At 39.6% G+C, this 19,436-nt stretch overlaps 1 protein-coding gene and 1 long non-coding RNA gene across 5 annotated transcripts in view; one reads left to right on the plus strand and one right to left on the minus strand.

The window, feature by feature from the left end:
- LOC133611635 (rho guanine nucleotide exchange factor TIAM2-like) overlaps positions 1-19,436 on the plus strand; it is a 178,375-nt gene that overhangs the window by 121,117 nt on the left and 37,822 nt on the right. For all 4 annotated transcript variants that reach the window (XM_061968605.2, XM_061968606.2, XM_061968609.2 and 1 more), the window contains exons 13-15: positions 2-91; positions 183-377; positions 2,335-2,426. In XM_061968605.2, coding sequence (XP_061824589.1) covers positions 2-91; positions 183-377; positions 2,335-2,426 — 377 coding nt within the window. The remainder of the gene's footprint in view (position 1; positions 92-182; positions 378-2,334; positions 2,427-19,436) is intronic.
- Positions 9,686-14,098, minus strand: LOC133611636 (uncharacterized). The gene is made up of 3 exons (XR_009816011.2): positions 14,024-14,098; positions 12,054-12,206; positions 9,686-10,266 (listed from the first exon to the last, which is right to left on the minus strand). It is a non-coding gene; the product is annotated as an uncharacterized lncRNA (long non-coding RNA).

A 19,436-nucleotide genomic window follows, 5' to 3' on the forward strand; every position in this document is an offset into this window, starting at 1 on the left:
GGGTTTGCAGTAACAGGGAATATAGACAGCCATAAAAACAGTCGGATCTTTGTCAGTGAGGTGCTCCCTGATGGATTGGCTTTTAGTGAAGGTACAAACAACAATGACAAAACGACGGGAACTACATTGTTTGTGTTGCATGTGAATGGCGCCTCTACCAACATATTTTGTTTGCGTTCCAGGTCTACGTCCAGGGGATGAGGTTTTGATGCTTAATGGCCGCTATGTGTCAGGCCTAGACCTTACACCAATCCAGACGCTGTTTGCTGGGGAAACCCTTGACTTGCGCCTTATGCGGGATGGACCACTGCCTCTAAACAGTGCAGTCAACCACCTAGCTCCTCCAGTAGGCAAGCTCAGAGCCAAGTCCTCCTCAGGTGCGTCAGTACAAATTAATGTATTCAGTAATTGGACTTCTGAGTATAGGGAGGGGGTCCTTTTAGATTTCAAATTAACCCTTCTGTGTCCCACTTGCTCCAAAAGTATCAGAACAAAGAGCAGTGATGTTCATCTTCAAGATATATATTTCAACAGTGTACATTTTTAAAAAGATACAGTCTGATACTTATGTCGCACATCGGTGCGATTAGATGAAAATAATACTTTATCCTACCTTCTCTTTTGGTCCCAAATAGAATTTAGCAGTTGATCCAACTTCGAACTTGCCCATGTTGACAAAACAGTCTTTTGCAAAATGTCACGGACATATAAACACATAAATATTTATTTTATAAACATCAGAATGGGCAGGAGAGAATGAGACCGGAGGCTCCAGCTTGCAGCCAACAGTCTCGAGTAAAAATTATGTTTAATATAAATAAATGTCTTTTTTGAGGAGCTTTGCGGGGTCTTCAAATGGTCTCGACATCTCTGTGCAGCTCGCAGTGGCATCTTGCTGCTGGGGAAAGCAATCCAGTGTGTCTGGAGTGCTTTTCTGTCGCGTCTTGGCGTCCGTGATTGATAGTTTAGCCTGCTTGGACATACACATGTGCCCAACTGGCTGTGGAACTCAAATGAAGTAGAGCGGCTGTGCGTCTCTTTTGCCATGCCCGCCTTGGCGGGCGACTGGTGCTGCTGCCACAGGGAGCACCAAGACTAATTATTTGCTAGCTCTCGGTTTCATGTGTGCGCAAAACACTTAATGTGCTGTCCCAATTTTTCGCTCACGGCCAGACCGATATGATTCTGACTATTAAAAAAAAACCACACACTTCTCACTGCGTTGTTCCTGCAAGGCAGCTGTTCTCTAAACAATAAATATTTTCACATTTTAATCTTGCGAGATCTTGTGACATATGTCAGCAGAATGTTCAAAAGCAGTACTTCTTTTTCTGAGAATTGCCCTTCCAAAGTAAACGAAATAATAAGCATCCCTCTTTAAATGACATGTACCACACTGTGCAACTCATACTCCCCCAGCATGCGCATATATGTTTTTAATGCTTCCATGTTCAGCGGTCAGAACACTTTCTCTTATCTATCTTAAAGGTAGTAATCCATTATCATTGCCTTTCCTTGGTGTATCTTTAATTAAATCCAAAGGGATTAATGACTTTGAATGCCTCATTACAGTAAATAGTGATCAAAGTGCCTGCAGGTTTCTTCTCTGTCACTAGAGGGCACATCATCCCAGGCTGTTTTGACAAGGCAGGCCATAAATGCTGAACAAGGTGAATTGGCAGTTGTCAAATAACACAAATTACAGAAATGATTTAATGAAATAATATCTCTAAAATGCCTCTCATCTTGATTCCCAAATGTGTAAGAAAAGTAAATCAAATTCAGGTTAAATATCTTGTCTAGAGCAGTCTGCTTTTTGGTTGGCGATATATGCCGGTTCAGAAAGGACATTTTGAGCTCCATAGGAGGTCCAGAAGTTTTATTTTGTTTCCTGCTGTCCCATTGGCTCTCCTCCCAGTTAGCTACACACTCTCCTCCCAGTCTATTATCAAGGATAAAGTATTTCATGTGCCAACTGCTACAGTCTGGAACAGGAACCTTGAATTTAATGAGCTATAGTCCATATTAGAAATATGTTATCAGAACAGGATTTAAAAATACCTTGTCAACACATCACATTTACATTAAAGATGGGTTTCACAGTCACTGCAGCTGTGTTTAGAGGCCATACATTTGATGCCATTGCCATTCTAAGACCAGAGACAAATGGACAAGCTGTGAGACTTGCATGTGCCTCTGATGGTATTCAGACGCTATTGTTTGTGTTATGTTGTCACTAAAATAGTGTCCTTCAACAGGCCTACATTTCAGAGAAGCAGAGATATAAGAAACATGCAGACCTTCAATTAAACCCCTTTGTTTTGATCTCTACAGATTTGTGCACTGCAGCGGAAAGTAGCCAGTCCTTGTGCACCGGGCTAGAGAGTCACTCCCACTGCTCACATAGGCCTGTTCAGCTCAGCAAGGTGGGTGGAGCACGTGTGGATGTGCTGCTGCTGTTTCTATTGTCATACAAACACCTACTTTATGTACAGTACGTTTCTGTTATTTTAGCATGCATGTGCAGGGTTTCCCCTAGATTGCCACTATATACGTGGCGGTGGGGGCGTAGCTAGGGGTGTCGTCATCATATGTGACATGATAATTTTGATTTACATTTATACATATATTGTCTTTCAAAAGGCTAAACAAATGTATATTTAAAAAACAACTATTAGTGTCATTAATTAGTAATATTCCCATTCATAATATTAGTATTAACATTTTTTTCTTATGTCATTAGAATCACAATCACAATCAGCTTTAACGCAAGGAATTTGACTTGGTAGACTGTACTCTCTTTGTTTAATGCAGTTTCAATAATTGATTATTGTAAAATGTAGCACAGGTCACACTTTATTTTGCCCTCACTGAATATTGCAATTTAGTTTGCCAAATATGTAAACAGACTTTTGAATTAGATTTGAAAAAAATAACTTTAGGTGTTTTGTTGATATTCTACACAATAAAGTTACTGTAAAACTAACTACACTAAAGGAAGTACATTATATGTACACATAACGTCCACATACATGTAGAAATCACGTTAGATTAATACTATAATTTGGAATAACTAAAAAAGCAATACAATTATGCAGGATAAACGTTGGCTCTAATGCCACTAGCTTAATGCTAACGTACAATGGACTAGCTCATAGGCAAGCTAACTCAAATTAACGTGGCCAATTGCAGGGCACAGATAGACAATCCTTCACTCTCACATTTATACCTATGAACTATTTACAGTCGCCACTGAACCTAACATGCATATTTTTGGAATGTGGGAGGAAACTGGAGTGCCTGGAGAAAACCCACACACGCACAGGGACACAATCTACACTCCACACAGAGATGTCCAAACGGAGATTCGAAAACGCACACGGTGTAAATTTAGAGATTGCTATTGGTAGTAATTTAAAAATAATTAGTGTAGTTTACACAACCTTAAACAATAATTGCATTAAAGACACGTTTTGTTTTTTTCAAAATAAAGCAATGAGGAAGTTTTTATGATATTTAAGAGGTATTATGCCCAATAGTGCATAAATACTAGACTACATACAGTATATCTATTTATACAATGTCCATCCATCCATTTATTTTCTACCGCTTGTCCCTTTCGGGGTTGCGGCGGGTGCTGGAGCCTATCTCAGCTGCATTCGGGCGGAAGGCGGGGTACACCCTGGACAAGTCGCCACTTCAATTCATACAATGTGTTAAACTTAAAATTGTTTTCATGTTAAAAAAAAGTGTTTTTGTGGGGATAAAAAAAGAACAAACTTATTTTGAAGGTGTGGCGACATTAATCTTGCCATGGTGTAGCGCCACGATTCTTTACAGGTAGGGAAAGCCCTGATGTGAATGTGTGTCCACTGTCCAGTCTCACTGTCTGAAATCAGACTTGCACCAATTCCCTAGATAACCATACTTTTTTTCAATACTACATCATTCCCACTGGTTACAAACACATCATATTACTTTCATGCAGGATGAACACTGAGGAATGAAATACACTAAGGCACGCACGTATAGACATATTTGTCTGCCTTTCTATAGCTGGGAGGACAGTCAGGCATTAATTCAGCAGCCCTTTACCCAACATAGCTCAACAGCTAACAGCCAGCTATTCAAACATACATCACTACTTATTGTGTGCATACACACAAATGTATATGTTGCTTAAGGCCAAGTAAACAGTTGTCAGATACTCCCTGTTATCCTGGCATTCACTCAATCATCATCTTATCAGTGGCGGGCATTATCTTTGCAACATAGTGTTTTGCCCTTCTTTGGCTATCTTGCTGCTGATTTGAACACCATTCTGATAATCTCTCGTCTATAAACATGCCAAATGGTTGTCCCTGATGAATTATGGCCGATTGTGTTTTCTATTCCTGTCTGTGGTTGTTAGGTATTCTGATATCTAAACCAACTTTAATGTAGTCATTAAAAAGAGTGTGTGCCAGGGCCATGGGTAAGCTATGCCTCAGTGCTGTAATGCATTGGGAGCAATGAGTATGCAGATGTTTACTGAGACCAGCAATATGTGTATGTATGGTTAATGATGTAGACCTTTCTGGTAACATCCCAGGCAATGTGCGTGTTCATGCATATTCATTCACTGTCTTGTATCAGTGCAGCAAATGACAATTTATGTAATGCTAAATAGTACACACTGAGAGTGGTACTTGATTACTGACCAACTGCAGGCTAAAATAGTAAATAATCTGTGTTGTTTTGCTCATTTCCATTCAAACCAAATGTCTGGAAACCCACTGTAATTGGTGTGGCTGTCATTAGTTAACATAAAATGACCCAAAGTCATGTAATAGATGTGAAGGATAGTGACTTCTCTCCTGTATCGTGACTTGTTTTTCCCTCTTCCTGGTGGCAATGAGTCAGTCCCTCTGCAGTGCAGCACTGCTGCTCAGGCTCAGTATTTGTCTATTGTGGATGAATGAATAGAAAGCAGAAAAGCGTGTGTATAGAGAAAGCGCTTTTTGATTGCGTTGAATGTTAATGAGATTGTATGTCACTGCATACAAACTAAAAAAAAATCTTTACCTTTTCAACAGAAAATTAGCTGTTATGAATATTCTACATATAACACAGGTTGAAATATTAATATTGTAAATAAGATTTATTTGTCCCAAAAAGGGAAATTTATTGACATCCTTCACATATCTCCACCGTGTCCTAGGTCTTCCCCGTGGTCTCCCACCGGTCGGACGTGCCCTAAACCCCTCCTCAGGGAGGTGTTTGGGGGGACTTCTGACCAGATGTGGAGGAGCAGCGGCTTTACTCTTGAGCTCCTCTCGAATAACAGCTTCTCACCCTATCTCTAAGGGAGAGCCCCACCCACCACCCGACGGAGGAAACTCATTTCGGCCGCTTGTACCCGTGATCTTGTCTTTTCGGTGATAACCCAAAGCATGACAATAGCTGACCACCTCTGCAGACACTTTTTGTTAAAATAATTTTTGAGTTTGTGGATAAAAAACATTTTGCTCCTGAAATAATCATTAATGTGGATAAAAAACATTTTGCTCCTGAAATAATCATTAAACTTGTTTTATGTGTTGGTACACATTATTTTACAGTGCCTCAAATTCAAACTGCATTTTTTTGTACTTTTATGAAAAATTTAAGCTACAGTATTTGAGTTAAAAAAAAAACTCCACAATCTAGATCACTGCTTTCCGATTGCCAAAGCACTGGTGAGAAGCACTGATGTATACAAGTGATTAAAGAATACAAATAATAACTTACCATTTGAAAGTGCTGTTTAGTAAACGTTAACTTGAAATAAAAGTCTAATATTATTCACTACACCACTTATACATTGTTTATTGTAGAATGTTTGTGATGTCAAGCAAAAAAAAAAAAAAACTTTGAGAGGAAAAAAAGTTGTTCTTTTTACCCCCACAAAATGTACCGAAAAAGAAGCAATTTGTCGCCCTAAAACCAGGTACGGACCGTAGCGTGGGTTACCTGTACTGTTGCAACTATAGTAAACACAATTATAGATATGAACAAAATGACAGTTGTCAGCTGTTAGCATATCTTACCTCAATCAAACATGGCGGAAATGTCTGTTAAAAGATACTGCGGTAGTAAATAGTAGGGATGCAACAGTACTCGCTATAACCCTGCACAAAACGATTCACCTTTTAAAAAATAAAAATGGTGCTGTTAGTCGAGATTGGATGATATGAAAAACTTGACCCAGCCCTAGGTAGTCAGTTGTGTGAGCGAGCTTGGTGTTGTGAAAGTCAATAATGATGGATGGAAAAGGAAGGACCAATTTCAAGCCGCTTGTCACAACTTGTAATCAGCCGCCGTGCTAGACTGGATACCTTTGATTAATTGCTTTGCTGCGTTCCAATTTACTCTCATTACTCTAGAGAGATTTGTTTGTGTGCACTGTATGTGTGTGTTTGAGGTAAAATGCTTACAAGGCAGAGTTAACGGTGGTGTAGTTTACCACTGGGACTGACTGTAATTCCTGTGCCTGTGAGGTACCCATCAATGTATTTGGCTTTATGAGGCCACATTAATCAGTTTAATGCAAATGTTGTGGTGCCATTATGAGCTAAACCAATCGATTGCAGTACTCAACTGATTTTACCTGAATAACTGCTTCAAGACATCTCAAATTGGAGTTGACATGCATTGCATGTTAATTTTTTTGTAATGCAGCTGCAAGGATGTGAATCAGCACATTCAGAAATGTGGCTGCGATTTTTAATCCACATGTGACTAATCTGTACTAGTTGAACTGAAAAAAAGATTTCAACCAGCACCAACAACAGATCTCACATGACCGAGCAGTGATCACACACATAGTATGTGGATTTCCCACATACTAGGAGATCCTACCAGACAGATGGAGGGACGTAAATTAATCTGGTATAGTATTAGCACATGGCACCTAGTCTCTGTAAATTACTCACTCACACAAGGATACATTTATAGCAGAAATGCAATTAGAAATTCCTAACTCAAGACATATTTATATTATTTATTTTTTCCTTGTTGTCGGAGCAATTGGATTATTTAATTACCTCTATAATGGTTATTCCATAATGTCATATATTTGATTAAAAATGATTGTGTGATGATCAGCACCCCATCACTCAACTGTGGTAGCACACCCGATAATCCGTAGACATAATGGATGGACAGCTTGAATCTAAAAAACAAAAAATAATTTTGTGTATTGTATTGTAAGAGAGGGTCATTGCTTGCTGGTGCACCACTGCAATGTTTCCCTCTTGCTAAGTATCCATTAAATTATATTGACTAAATTGAATTATATTGTACATATATATAGCCTTGCTATGTTTGACTTATTGTATAGATGCTTGATCCATGTATGTCTTGTGGTAAAGCACAGATTAAACAGCAGACAGACATTAAGCCTCTTTGTCCAGACATTTCCCTAAGACCAGGGTCGGCAAGATGTGGCTCTAGAGCTGCATGTGGTTCTTTAGCGCCACCCTAGTGGGTCCCTGGAGCTTTTTCAAAAATGTATGAAAATGGAAAAAGGAGAAAATATATTTTTTGTTTTAATATGTTTTTTGTGGAAGGACACAAGGTAAACATTGTTAATGTTTTCCAAAGCTGTAAAAATTAGCAGAATAAATATAAAATTTCAACATTTCTGTCAAAGAAGATTTGCGTCAGCCTGTGACACGTTTCCTTTAGCACGGTGTGGTGCCAGGCAGGTGGCTGTTGCAAACAAAACACATTTCTGTGCGAGCAGATATTCTCAAAAAGGAACTACATCAAATCCAGATACCGCACCAGCCTTGTTTCAGGCGGGCGATATAGAGTATCGGTTTGCTTGGTGAGCTGTGGCGCCCCGAGCGGGGACGGACATCCGCTCCTTCGCAGTGTCCAGGAAAATGTTGGCCGCCCAGTACGCTGACCCCGAATTTCCACTGAATGCGAAACGGCCGCGGACCGACTTCTCCACAGGAGGGCGCTGTCCTCTGCCGTTTGGCAATCCCCACCGCTGTTCTATTGCAGCTCTGTTTTGCAGCAAAATAGCTGTGTTGGTTCAGCGAGTGTTGTGGTGGTTGGGATTGTCATAGTGATGAGACCGGCAAGTAAAGACAAGAGTAAACCATTGACGGTTTATAAAAGGGAGTAAACACAGAAGTTCGTATCCGTTTCTCAGTTTTGAGCGTGGCTCAAAGTTGAAGCACGCCCCAATCTGTGTTAGTTGGATGATAGAGAGGTTTTGTCAAAAATAAAAAATTAACTAAATCTCCTCTGTTCTGTACATAATTGTCCAAGTAACATGATATTGTCATCTTCCTCTTTATGCCATTTCCTCAAGGTGACAGAAAAGCATTTTACAACCTGCCATATCAAATGATTCTACCATGTTGACAAAATACAAACACAATATATACATATGTAACATATGAAACATATTTTATTATACCTTGTTAATTTAACTAGCAAACCAATGTTAAACATTTATTGTGACACATTGTCAATTCCAGTGTTGGGTTAGTTGGGATAGATGGATTTTTAAAATGCATTCTAGCTTGTAAATAAACGTATATAAAAGTCCACTTACAGCGAAGCCAATGGGAGGTCCTCTATTTTGTCCATTAAAATCCAAGAAAAAAACATTCAAAAACCGCTAACAATATTTAATTTACATTTCGGGATTTGAATATTAACCAACTATTAGCTATTGCTATCATAGACGCTGATGCAGATAAACTATTTATAGCGGCGCCGTGATCACAACCTTGTGTACAATTTCGACATGATCGACTGGTGAGGTGTTTCCTCGCTTCTTTGTTCCCTGGAAGTTTATTCTAGATCATATATCATGCATCTCACCTGGATAAAAGAAGGCGTAGGACATATTCTGACAAGTTGGTACATTTTGACAGCCAATTTAGAACCAAAAATGGCGAGAAGGACACAAAAAGGACGCAAGGATTATTAGTCATTCTTCATCTAATCAGGAAAATATGAACATCCTCGCAGTCGGAATTGTAATGACAGCAGACATTGTACAGTACGCAATGTTTTATTATGTTTGTTGGCTCTCAGAAAGTCTGCAGTGAGTAATCAGTGATAGTGTTAAAAAAAGCAAATGTTGTGATGCAATGTGAACGATAGGGAAAATTCCCCAAAAAGTGCAGTTGCCTTTTAAATTGCGTGCCTGAAACAATTAAGTCACGCCCCCACCTCAGGACTACAGGGTGTGAGACCTGGGTCCTAGTGTCCGCCACAATATAGACATTTCCACATATATTGCCTTCTGTATAAGGCCTACATAAGGCTTTTAATTTTTTGCGGCTCCAGACAATTTTTTTTGTTCCAGTATGGCTATTTCAACATTTTGAGTTGACGGCCTTTGCCCTAAGAGTATTTAAATAACGTTATGTGGAACGCTATGACTGGAGCTATCTTATTCTGATTTTGTAGTAGGTAACGATGATGTTGGGATTTGCCTCATTTTCTGGTTGTATGCATGGCCTCAGTCTTGCCTTGTCAGTACACTCATCTGCAGGGGGGTTTTAAACTCTTAAAAATGACTTGGAAAAAGTGGAAATATTCATTTTCAGTTTTCCCCTAGGTCCTCAACTTCAAAAAGTTTGTTGTAGTTGATGCCTTCAGATTTTCAGCAGTATCATTTCCCAAAAACATGATCCGCTCTAGCTTGCAGCTACCGTCGTCCCTTCTCTTAACTTTGGAGAATCTGCTTTGAATACTTGTGCGGGTCTGTTTTTGGTGGAGCTGCAACTCAGGGAGGTGTGTTATGACTAAGCCCATCAGCCGCCAGCCATCTGGCTGTGAGCAGGCTAATAATCTGGGTTTACTGTCGGCAATGCAGTTAATGCCTGTCTGTCCTTTCTGTGGAAAACCAGCATTTGAAATTAAACAAAAAAGGAGAAAACGAACTACAAGAAGGAACCATGGCCCAGATTTTGTTGAAATGACCCCATCAGGGGTGTCCAGTCCGGCAATGGCTGTTGGTGTACCGGTTTTGGACCTGACGGTGAAGAGTGAGGACCCTGGCCAAAGTCAGTATCTCACCACTTTAGCTGAGCTCTTCATGCTGGACCAGTCCCCGGCTCAGGCTCTATGCTCCCTGCTGACCATGTGCTGTTTCTGGCCTCCCAGCTGTGAAACAGAGGAGAAAGACCTGTTCCTGGTCGCAGTGCTCCTTAGCATTGGACGCTTTCTTAGGGACAAGCTGGTCTGTTTGGCACAGGACATGGCAAACTGCTTGGCCTGTCAGAGTGAGGCAAAAAGGACAGTAAGTATGGGTTGTATGAATTATATTTACCGTATATTATGTGGCTTTCTGTGTGAATTGTTTGTGTTGTTCTTACTGCCGTGCAACAATAAGCACACTCTACTGCACTGCACTTTTTACCTTTACTTTTTTGTAGACACAGATAGCTTAAGATCACACAGTGCATGGATCTTAGGCTTTAATTATTTTATAAATCTGTGGTGTTTTTAGGTCAGAAAGTCTGTTTTTCCATCAAACTTTGGTAAATGTCTTTCACAAGCATTTTGCCTTTAAGCTTTCATTGGGCAATGAATATAATGGCACAAGCATTACTCTGCCTTTGTAGCAGCGTTTGTAAAGTAGAGTGCATATGAAGAGCCTCGGGACTCATGGCTTGGGACTGCTTTAATATGAAACTGGTTTCATTACCAAAACAGTATTTGTCCAAATGTTCTCACTCCTCAAGAGACTTTGTGGAATAATGTTTGTTAAGGGTGAATAATAAAAGGCGTAAATGGGCGGGAATGTAGTGCGGGATCAGCCTCCTTCCTATCTTTTCTCTACACATTTTAATTTATGATTAATACTTGTTTTTATTGCCTGAGCATTGAACATTGGACAATCAGCATGGCATTGCATTAGTGGCCATGGCAGGTGAATCATGGCTGCCAGGTCACAGTCCTTTCGCTATGTTTTCTACAATTAAATCAAAGAGCAATCCCCATAGCTAGACTGTTTATTGTTCGTCCTACATTTTAAATTATTCCCATGTTTGTTTGTTTACTTCAGCTCAGGGGTAGGGTATCCCAACAGCTGAAGTGCTCATTGGATGATTCAGTGTTTCATCTGCAAAACGGACAGGACTGTGCAAAATGCCTTCATCAGACATCTTTGACAGTTTTGGATTGAGAAAACACTTAGAGGATAATTATTGACACATTAAACTGAAAATTTAACTAATGACTGAATCATTTTGTGACATGCTTAAGGAACTTGACAACTCTATTGCAGGTCTGTGGAGTAGTGATTGATACCCAATCATCATTCTACTACTCTACTTTAGAGTCACTTGTTTGGCCTGTCTGCTTTTTTTGACTATGCCTTTGACTTCAGATCAGATTCTATTGATTTACAGCAGTGTTTCTCAAATAGTAGGTTGGGACCCCCTGGGGATTGCAGTGGGGGCTCGGGGGTTGCGAACACCAGGGGAGATTTTCATTATTTGTGTCTACACACTAGTGTTCAGATTGATACACAAGCCTGTAGTGGGGTGACAGTAGGGCTGGGCGATATGGACCAAAACTGATATCCAAGTATTTTTAGGCCGGATAGCGATATACGTGTATCTTAAACAAAACGTGCAAAGTGCCTAAGGTTGCCCAAGTGTTTAATGGCTAGATAAACAGTGTTGAGATTCCACAGATTATTTTTGTTGCAAGTAGTAACATAACTTGTTGATTATTCTTATAAAGTAATTAGTAAGCCGTTAATATGTCAAAGCATGTTTCGTTAATTTTGTTAATTAACTTAAGGTTTGTAACCTCACGCTTGTGCACAGGGATAGATGGAGATTCTACAGGAAACTGGCTGTTCAGTTTAAAACTAATTTTTATTTCTATCCACTAGCTTAGTCAGCATGGGCTATGGGGAGAGGCACTTTCAAGCCGAGGAGTAGCTAAACAATTGACACACTGAGCGAGTGATAGTGATAAAGTCGCTACAAGGAGAGATATAGCTTCTCAAACAAACTGGTGTGTGTGTAAACAAAGTTGTAGTTACTCACCAATAGCGAAATGCAGTCGGTAATCAAAGCATTGCATCACTCAGGAGTCAAGAAGTCTGCACCATAGCCACCATATTCTTTTGAAAAGTTTGTTGTGTTGCGTCGTTGTGCGTCAGAGAAGCGTAGGAGCGTGGTTGAGCCAAAGGGAATGCCCTGAGAAAAGCAAATGGCCGTTACAAAGGCACATCAAAAGATATCGGTATGGCAGTATTGTCTCAGATGTACTGTATATCCCTTTCTAAAATAAAACGGTAAAAACGGTATTGTAATACCATTCTAACGCCCAGCCCTAGGTGACAGCAGTGCTCAATCCTATCAATAAGCTACGTGTTCGACCCAGTAGAAGTATTATATTATAATATGCAGACAATTTCGGTGAGATGGGCCGATACAATTTCCATTTACATGTATTAAATGTACATTTTTCAATTTAAGAGCGGTATTGACAGTGTAACAATATCCACATACTATGTCAACTGGTTCCTTATTTTCTGTTGTTCCATACAATTGTTTGAGCAAGCAATGTCAATAGTACACAATAACTAAACAAAAGCAAAAATGACTCTTTATTACTCATTCAAATCGTTTGGGTTTTTATCCTCAAAGTCCTCCTGTAACGGTTCACCAAGCAGCACTTGCAGTGAGCGAACTTTAAAGTCTAAAAGATGGCGATGGCACAAACAATAACAAACCATTTCAGTGTTGTTGCATGTGTTTTATGAAAACTATTTGCATTATGTGCAGGGTTCAAAGAGTAGGAACAAAATAGTGGCTTACAGTCATGAATTTACGGTATTTAAGTATTTTTTATTTTAGGGAAAAAAATGTTTGGAATGAATGATATTGGAAATTAAAGTTAAAAGATATGCAACTCCACTGTATTTTTTTTTTCTATCAAAATGTAGTTAAATAGAGAGATAAAGCACTGTATTGACGCATATTATTTGCAGGCTTTTGCAGGACATGTAAAATCATGAGGCTGGCCACTTCTGGCCCTTGGGTCTTGAGTTTGACACCTATGAATTCTAGACTCTTATCAATCCTCTTGTTAGTGTCATGTCAAAATTTGATTACTTCCTGCTGTAATGTGCTTCCATCTACACATCTTAAACTCTACTAAGCACATTTTTCTTGTTGTTGTTTCAAGCTAGCTTAGCGGTTAGCTTAGCTATTATCCTGTTCATGGCTTGCTCTCGGTGTGTAACATGTTTAGCCTCTTACCTATTACCTATGATGATACTTAAAAAAATAAAAGTTTATTTGCCGTAATGAAGGTGATAATTATTTCTTTAGGGGAGCAGATCCACACTGTGTATGGACACACATAATTAGCTGCTGGCTGCTTGTCAGGACCAAAAATAAATAGTGTCAGTCAGATGGAATCAGTGTTTGTGATTGGCATTAAAAGACATAAATCAGCAATGGCCAATCATACTTTTTCACAAAAATCGGCTGATACTGATTGGCGGCCGATCAATCGGCACATCCCTAAGTAGAAGTAGTAAGAACACAGAAACACTTTAACAGAGCTAACGGAGACGAATACAGGTATGAAAAGAACATTTGTGTCATGTCTTTTGGATCATGTTTTGTTTTGTTTAGTTATTGGACTCTTTAGTTTCTGTTTACGCTCCATTGTTTTTGTTTCCATGATTACCCATTAGTTTTCACCTGTCCTCATGTCACGCATCTGTCACTAATCATGTCACTGCTATTTAAACCTGTCTTTTTCTGTTGATCGTCCTGGTGACATTATCCTTACTACCTCTGCTACCCATGCGATTCCTGTTTACTATAGTTCATGCTTCATGCCATGCCACAGTAAGTGTTTTTGTTTCATGTTCATAGTTAATTGCCTTTGTGCTAGTCTTTTGTTGTTTCATTAGTCAAGTTTGTTCTCCGCCATTGTGCGCACCTTTTGTTTGCACCTTTTTTTGTAGTTTAGAGTTAAAAATAAATCATGTCTTTACCTTCACGCCTTGCCCGCTCCAACTTTACTTGCATCTCGGGAAAACCCACAGTCCAAGTCTTGACAATTTGTTGTCGTCCGCAGCATATTACATACACAGTGCATTGTACAGATAAATACATTTGTTAGGTTCACTGGAATTTATGTGTTGGATGACTTTGACTTTGAAGTTAAATAAGTTGATTTAAACGTTACTGGGGCAACAGAGACCTAACACCAATGACCTCAGTTCAGCTCAGTGATTCAGTTCCAGTACAGAAAACATCAAAACCTTGTAAAAATTGCTCTTTTATGGAATGGTCAATTCATTGTACTTTGTACATTATGCCAGTTGTTTACATTCCTGTCCTGTTTCCCAATTGGGCTCACAGCTTCCTATTTTTGAGTCAGCCATTCCTCTGTGTTTGGATGTAACAAGCCAGAACAGTCTACATTGTACTGCTTTCATTGTGACCGAGCACTGATGCTGGACACTGCTTTGTTATTTAGCTCTCTAGAAATTATACATGTTTAATTGAGGGAAAGAAGAGGACTGAGGATAAGGAACACATGCAGAAGCAGATGGGCAGATATGCTGGAGAGATTTAACCGTAAAAGAAATCTTGAAAGTATGCAAGCCAAGTGGCTAGAAAGTCCACTCTTGATTCATATGCGGAAAACATGAGAGCAAGTAGCAGCAAGCTGATGGTGGTCAGTGCTGGAACATCAACTTAGGCCCCATGCAAGCCTACACTAAAAGGACATACAGTAGGTGCATGACCAAGCAGTGAAGGTGAGCAAAGTCAACCTGACTGATATCTCACTCTCTTTGTGTGGGTGTCTGACTGCTCTTGGTGTACATGCTTTATGTGGAGGCACCATGCCTACATTCAGAGGAGGCAAGCTGCGTAGGAAAGGATGCTCCTTGGCCAGAAGAACCCAGCGGCAGGCCACAGCAGCATGGAGACTCCTTTACAGGCTGCTCTTTATGGTGAGGAAAGGAGGGGAAATGTGTGAAAATGGACAACATGTGTATTTTGCATAAAGTAGTTGTAGCCATGTGAGCGGAATTGGAATGGAACGTCATCAGTTGCTCAGTACCCTTGTGGTTAGAGTGTCCGCCCTGAGATCGGTAGGTCGTGAGGGTCAAATGCAGAGGATAATTTCACCGCAACTAGTGTGTGTGTGTGACAATCATTGGTACTTTAACTTTAATTAAAAAGTGTGGGCCGATAGAGGCACGTGTTTCGGCTAGTTAATATAAGTATAAATAGACAGTAAGAGTTTTGACTAGTCTGACAAAATGACAGCATTTGGTGCATTTGTTGTAGTTCGCAGTAAGGGAGGACTGCAAGGCATCACACTCTACAACAAGGTGTTGTATGTATGTGCAAGGTAGAGAAAAGACAAGTACATTTTTGATTTGTAAGATTGATGCAGTACTTTCCAAATCAACTCTGGACACGAGGACCAGTGAGAGGCAGAAACATGACGCAGCTGTCAGTGAGAAAACCTCAGAAGGAATTGTCAGTACTGCTGCCAGGCGATCTTTGCCGCCTCCCGTCTGCTGTACTTAATGGGTTATTTGGGCTATGGTGATGGTGGAATTGTTGTGAGTCAATCACAATTCCTGAATCCTGGGGCTGTGAAGGGGTCCTCTGCCACCCCACACTGTCTTCATCATCATGCTTCAAGGAAGCTGTATAAGTTACCTTCTTGTAGGCACGTTCCCAACCTTACAGTCAGGCTTATTACTAATTTCTCGCAGCTCTGAGACACCTTCATTATCCCATTTATGTTTGTGTGAGGTGAGCATGACTGAATATCCTTGCAGTGTTTGTGAGAATGAAGTCAGTACTTCAGTTACAGTGTGCTATTGGGCATACGCAAATGCTTTGAGTCGGCCACCAGTTCCTTGTGGCTCAAAAAAAGCTTGCCGTGACACTTATCAGTCTCCGCAAGGCAACGTTCTCCCGTCTAAGGCGTCTGGGCGTCTTGATGAATATGTCGCTCTGATATCCTTCAACCTCCTATATTTTCTGAAGGCAGTCACCCTATTCACCCACCGGATTCTTGTGTATGGTACAGTGTGAGGCTACAGCAGCTTTTCCAGCAGAAGCAGATTGTTACATAAATGTGTGTGTGTGTGTGTGTGTGTGTGTGTGTGTGTGTGTGTGTGTGTGTGTGTGTGTGTGTGTGTGTGTGTGTGTGTGTGTGTGTGTGTGTGTTATACAAATATACATATGTATATATAATATATATATATATATATATATATATGTATATGTATACATATATATACGTATGTGTACATATATACACACATATATATACACATTAAAGCTGTCAAGAGATTAATCACATTATAAATCTGTAATGATGATTAATCACAGGTTATTATTTGCCTGCTTAAAAAAATATGCTGAAGAAAATACCCCATTATTTGGATACAAATGCAATTTAATAGTTAGAATGTCACATTGGATCATTTTTGAAATGTTTTACTACACTGCAAGTCATTGATTTGCTCAAAACTTGGTGAAAATAAGTATATAGTAAAACTTAAGTGCACATTTTGACAGTCTTTGCAGTTTGCAATAATGTTGCAAACAAGGTACAGTTACTAATCAATAATGTAGTAAACGCACTCAAACAACTTAAAATAGTGCACCATTTACTCTTCTTTAGTTTAAACAGTTGTTTTAACAAACAAACTTGTTTGCACCGCCACTGCTCGCTGAGGACGGTGACTGCTGCTTCCTTTCACCTCAGAGTCTCCAAGACACAAAATAGTTTCCAATATCACAGGGAAAAGTCACTAGATTTGTCACTAGTAGCTGTTTACAAAAAAAGTGGCCAAGAGGATTGGCAACACTGTTGGGGGCATATTCACTTTAAGATGGTATTTTAAACTTGATGTGCGCCGATGATAAGAAGATTTGTTGCTGCAATACTAACAAGTGACCTTAGTTTTATCCAAAGTTCTGTTTTGAAGCAAAATGGGCCGCCCCTACTCGCAATCACAGACTGTGTAACAAAAGGGCACGTCTTCCGGGTTAAGCCTTAACCTGGCTTGATTAATCTTCATTCATATTTGATAATGCGATAATTTATTTTATTAACCACCCGTGTGTGATTGGTATGAGAAAAGACTTGACATATTTTCACGAAATTCTTCGATTAAAGTGACTGTAGAATTCCTTGCTACCGTCTTTTTTTCCGACTGAGCTATTATTCTATTTTATTAAAGCAGTTCGAGTAACAATCTATATTTTATGTCAGTAATGCACTCACCTGAAATGTAAACACGGACGTGAAACATCTCCTCTCGACAAGCGGCAATGCTCGCCAGCACCGTTCAATCTAATGATGCCGTCTCACAGCAATTAAAGCTAAACTGTCTATCTGTGTTGGCCCTGCGATGAGGTGGCGACTTGTCCAGGGTGTACGCCGCCTTCCGCCCGAATGCAGCTGAGATAGGCTCCAGCAACCCCGCGATCCCGAAAGGGACAAGCGGTAGAAAATGGATGGATGTCTTGTCTTGTCTTGTCCTTGGAACAACTTGTCATGGCTTTGGACCTGAGACTTCTTTAAATCATGTCCCTTGAACAGCAACAACCATTTTTAAAGGGGAACTGCACCTTTTTTGTTTGCCTAGCATTTGCAATCCCTATTTGAGACAAGAAGTTAGCTATCCCTATTTGAGTCGACTAACAATGCAGGTAATCGTAGTTTGATATAATCTGCCTATAAAGCCCTCTAAAACCCCCAAAACCTCCCACATGTTATATACATGCTACAAGTACGTAATTATTTCGTAATCTCGACATTTAATGATAACATGTAATATTTACGTATTTTGGTAATTTTAAGCTTGCCTGAACTTTTATTTTTGGGCGCACGGATTTTACAAAGCGCATCGCAACATTCACTATTTCCTTAAACAATAACCAATAATCATGGCAGACTTAATGAGAGCCAGCGACGACTACTTTGGGAAAAATTTATATTCAGAACCTTATATTTTTTAGCCTAAATATACAGGGTATGAGCTACAAGTTTTAGAAGCTTCGTGCTAAGCAGAACCAGCTTTTGTGAAACACTAAGCATCATGTAGTGCTAAACAAGAAATACAAAATACAAACATAATAAAACAATGGCTTACTATACAATGTCTGCTCTGAATGAGCTTTCGACTGATGGGATATTTTTATTTTTCATTAATTATATCTTTATATATTTATTTTAATCTTTCAGCTCAAGACGTCCTTCTACGTTTAGATGATGTATTCAGCATAATCCTCACTCCTCAGGAAAGAAAATGCGGGGAGCAAACGAGCATTTTGTCACATATTCCTAGCGATGTCTTCGGATTGAAATTTAATTTAGGTCAAGAGCTGCAGCAGCTATGTTACACTTCTGGGATTAAGGCGCCTCGTTACTAAAAGTAGTTCCTCGGTTTTAGCTCTTATAATAACAATGTCGCTAATACTTTTGGATTTTGGATGTTTTTTAGAGGGCTGTCTAGTACTAGCTGTATTTTACAATTTAGAATGCAGGATAAATTGAATGTGTTCTTGTCTCACATAAGGACTGTGAATGATAATTTAAACAAAATAATCCAGTTCCCCTTTTAGACATCTCTGGCGTGGCCATACTGCAATGCCTCAGATGATGAGTGCAGAGCGCAGATCCGTTAATTGACTTGTCTAAGGGGTTATTGGGTAAGGATTGAAAGGTGGTTGTGTTGCGTTACGTCTGCAGTGTCAGTCTGTGTGTGTGACTGTGCAGTCTTCAGCAGTGAACTGAATGCACCTGAACGCTTACATATACAATATTTGAAATATCTGCACATACACACAGGAAGGCAAAGAGTGCTGAGCCTGAGTATGCTGGCCATTACACTCCTGTCTTGTGCAGCAGACTGGAACCTTGAGATTGTCACTTTTGTTATGTGGGGATTGAAAGAGGTCTCACCGTGGGAATCTCTTTCTGGTATAGGATGTGCTTAGAATGTGTTCTGCATTGTGACTGCTCATTGCTAATGCTATTTTTGGCTGGCAGTAAGACCATCATTGTTGGCAATGCTGCAGTCAAGCCTGGTACTAATGATGAAGTGTTTTGCTTTCTTCTAAGAAATTAAGATTTTGAGTTTGATAAAGTATATTCAAAAATGACAAAACCCTTGAAATGCAAGCTGCATAATGGCACAGCAGTGCCAGCTACTGTGTAATTTAGTTATAATTATTTTCCCTAGGTTTCAAGGAACAAAACGAGAGACTGTGATAAACACATTTTCTGCTAGTTGCTTGCAAATTAAAACTTTTACTTATAGCAGACAGGACCTGCCACTGTGCTTCTGATACCAGATTTTAAAGACTATACCTCTTGCAGTACAGTCTAATATTAAGTCATGCATAATTATATTCAACCAT

Source organism: Nerophis lumbriciformis, linkage group LG08 (assembly GCF_033978685.3).
Source record: "Nerophis lumbriciformis linkage group LG08, RoL_Nlum_v2.1, whole genome shotgun sequence".
Classification (NCBI taxonomy): domain Eukaryota; kingdom Metazoa; phylum Chordata; class Actinopteri; order Syngnathiformes; family Syngnathidae; genus Nerophis; species Nerophis lumbriciformis.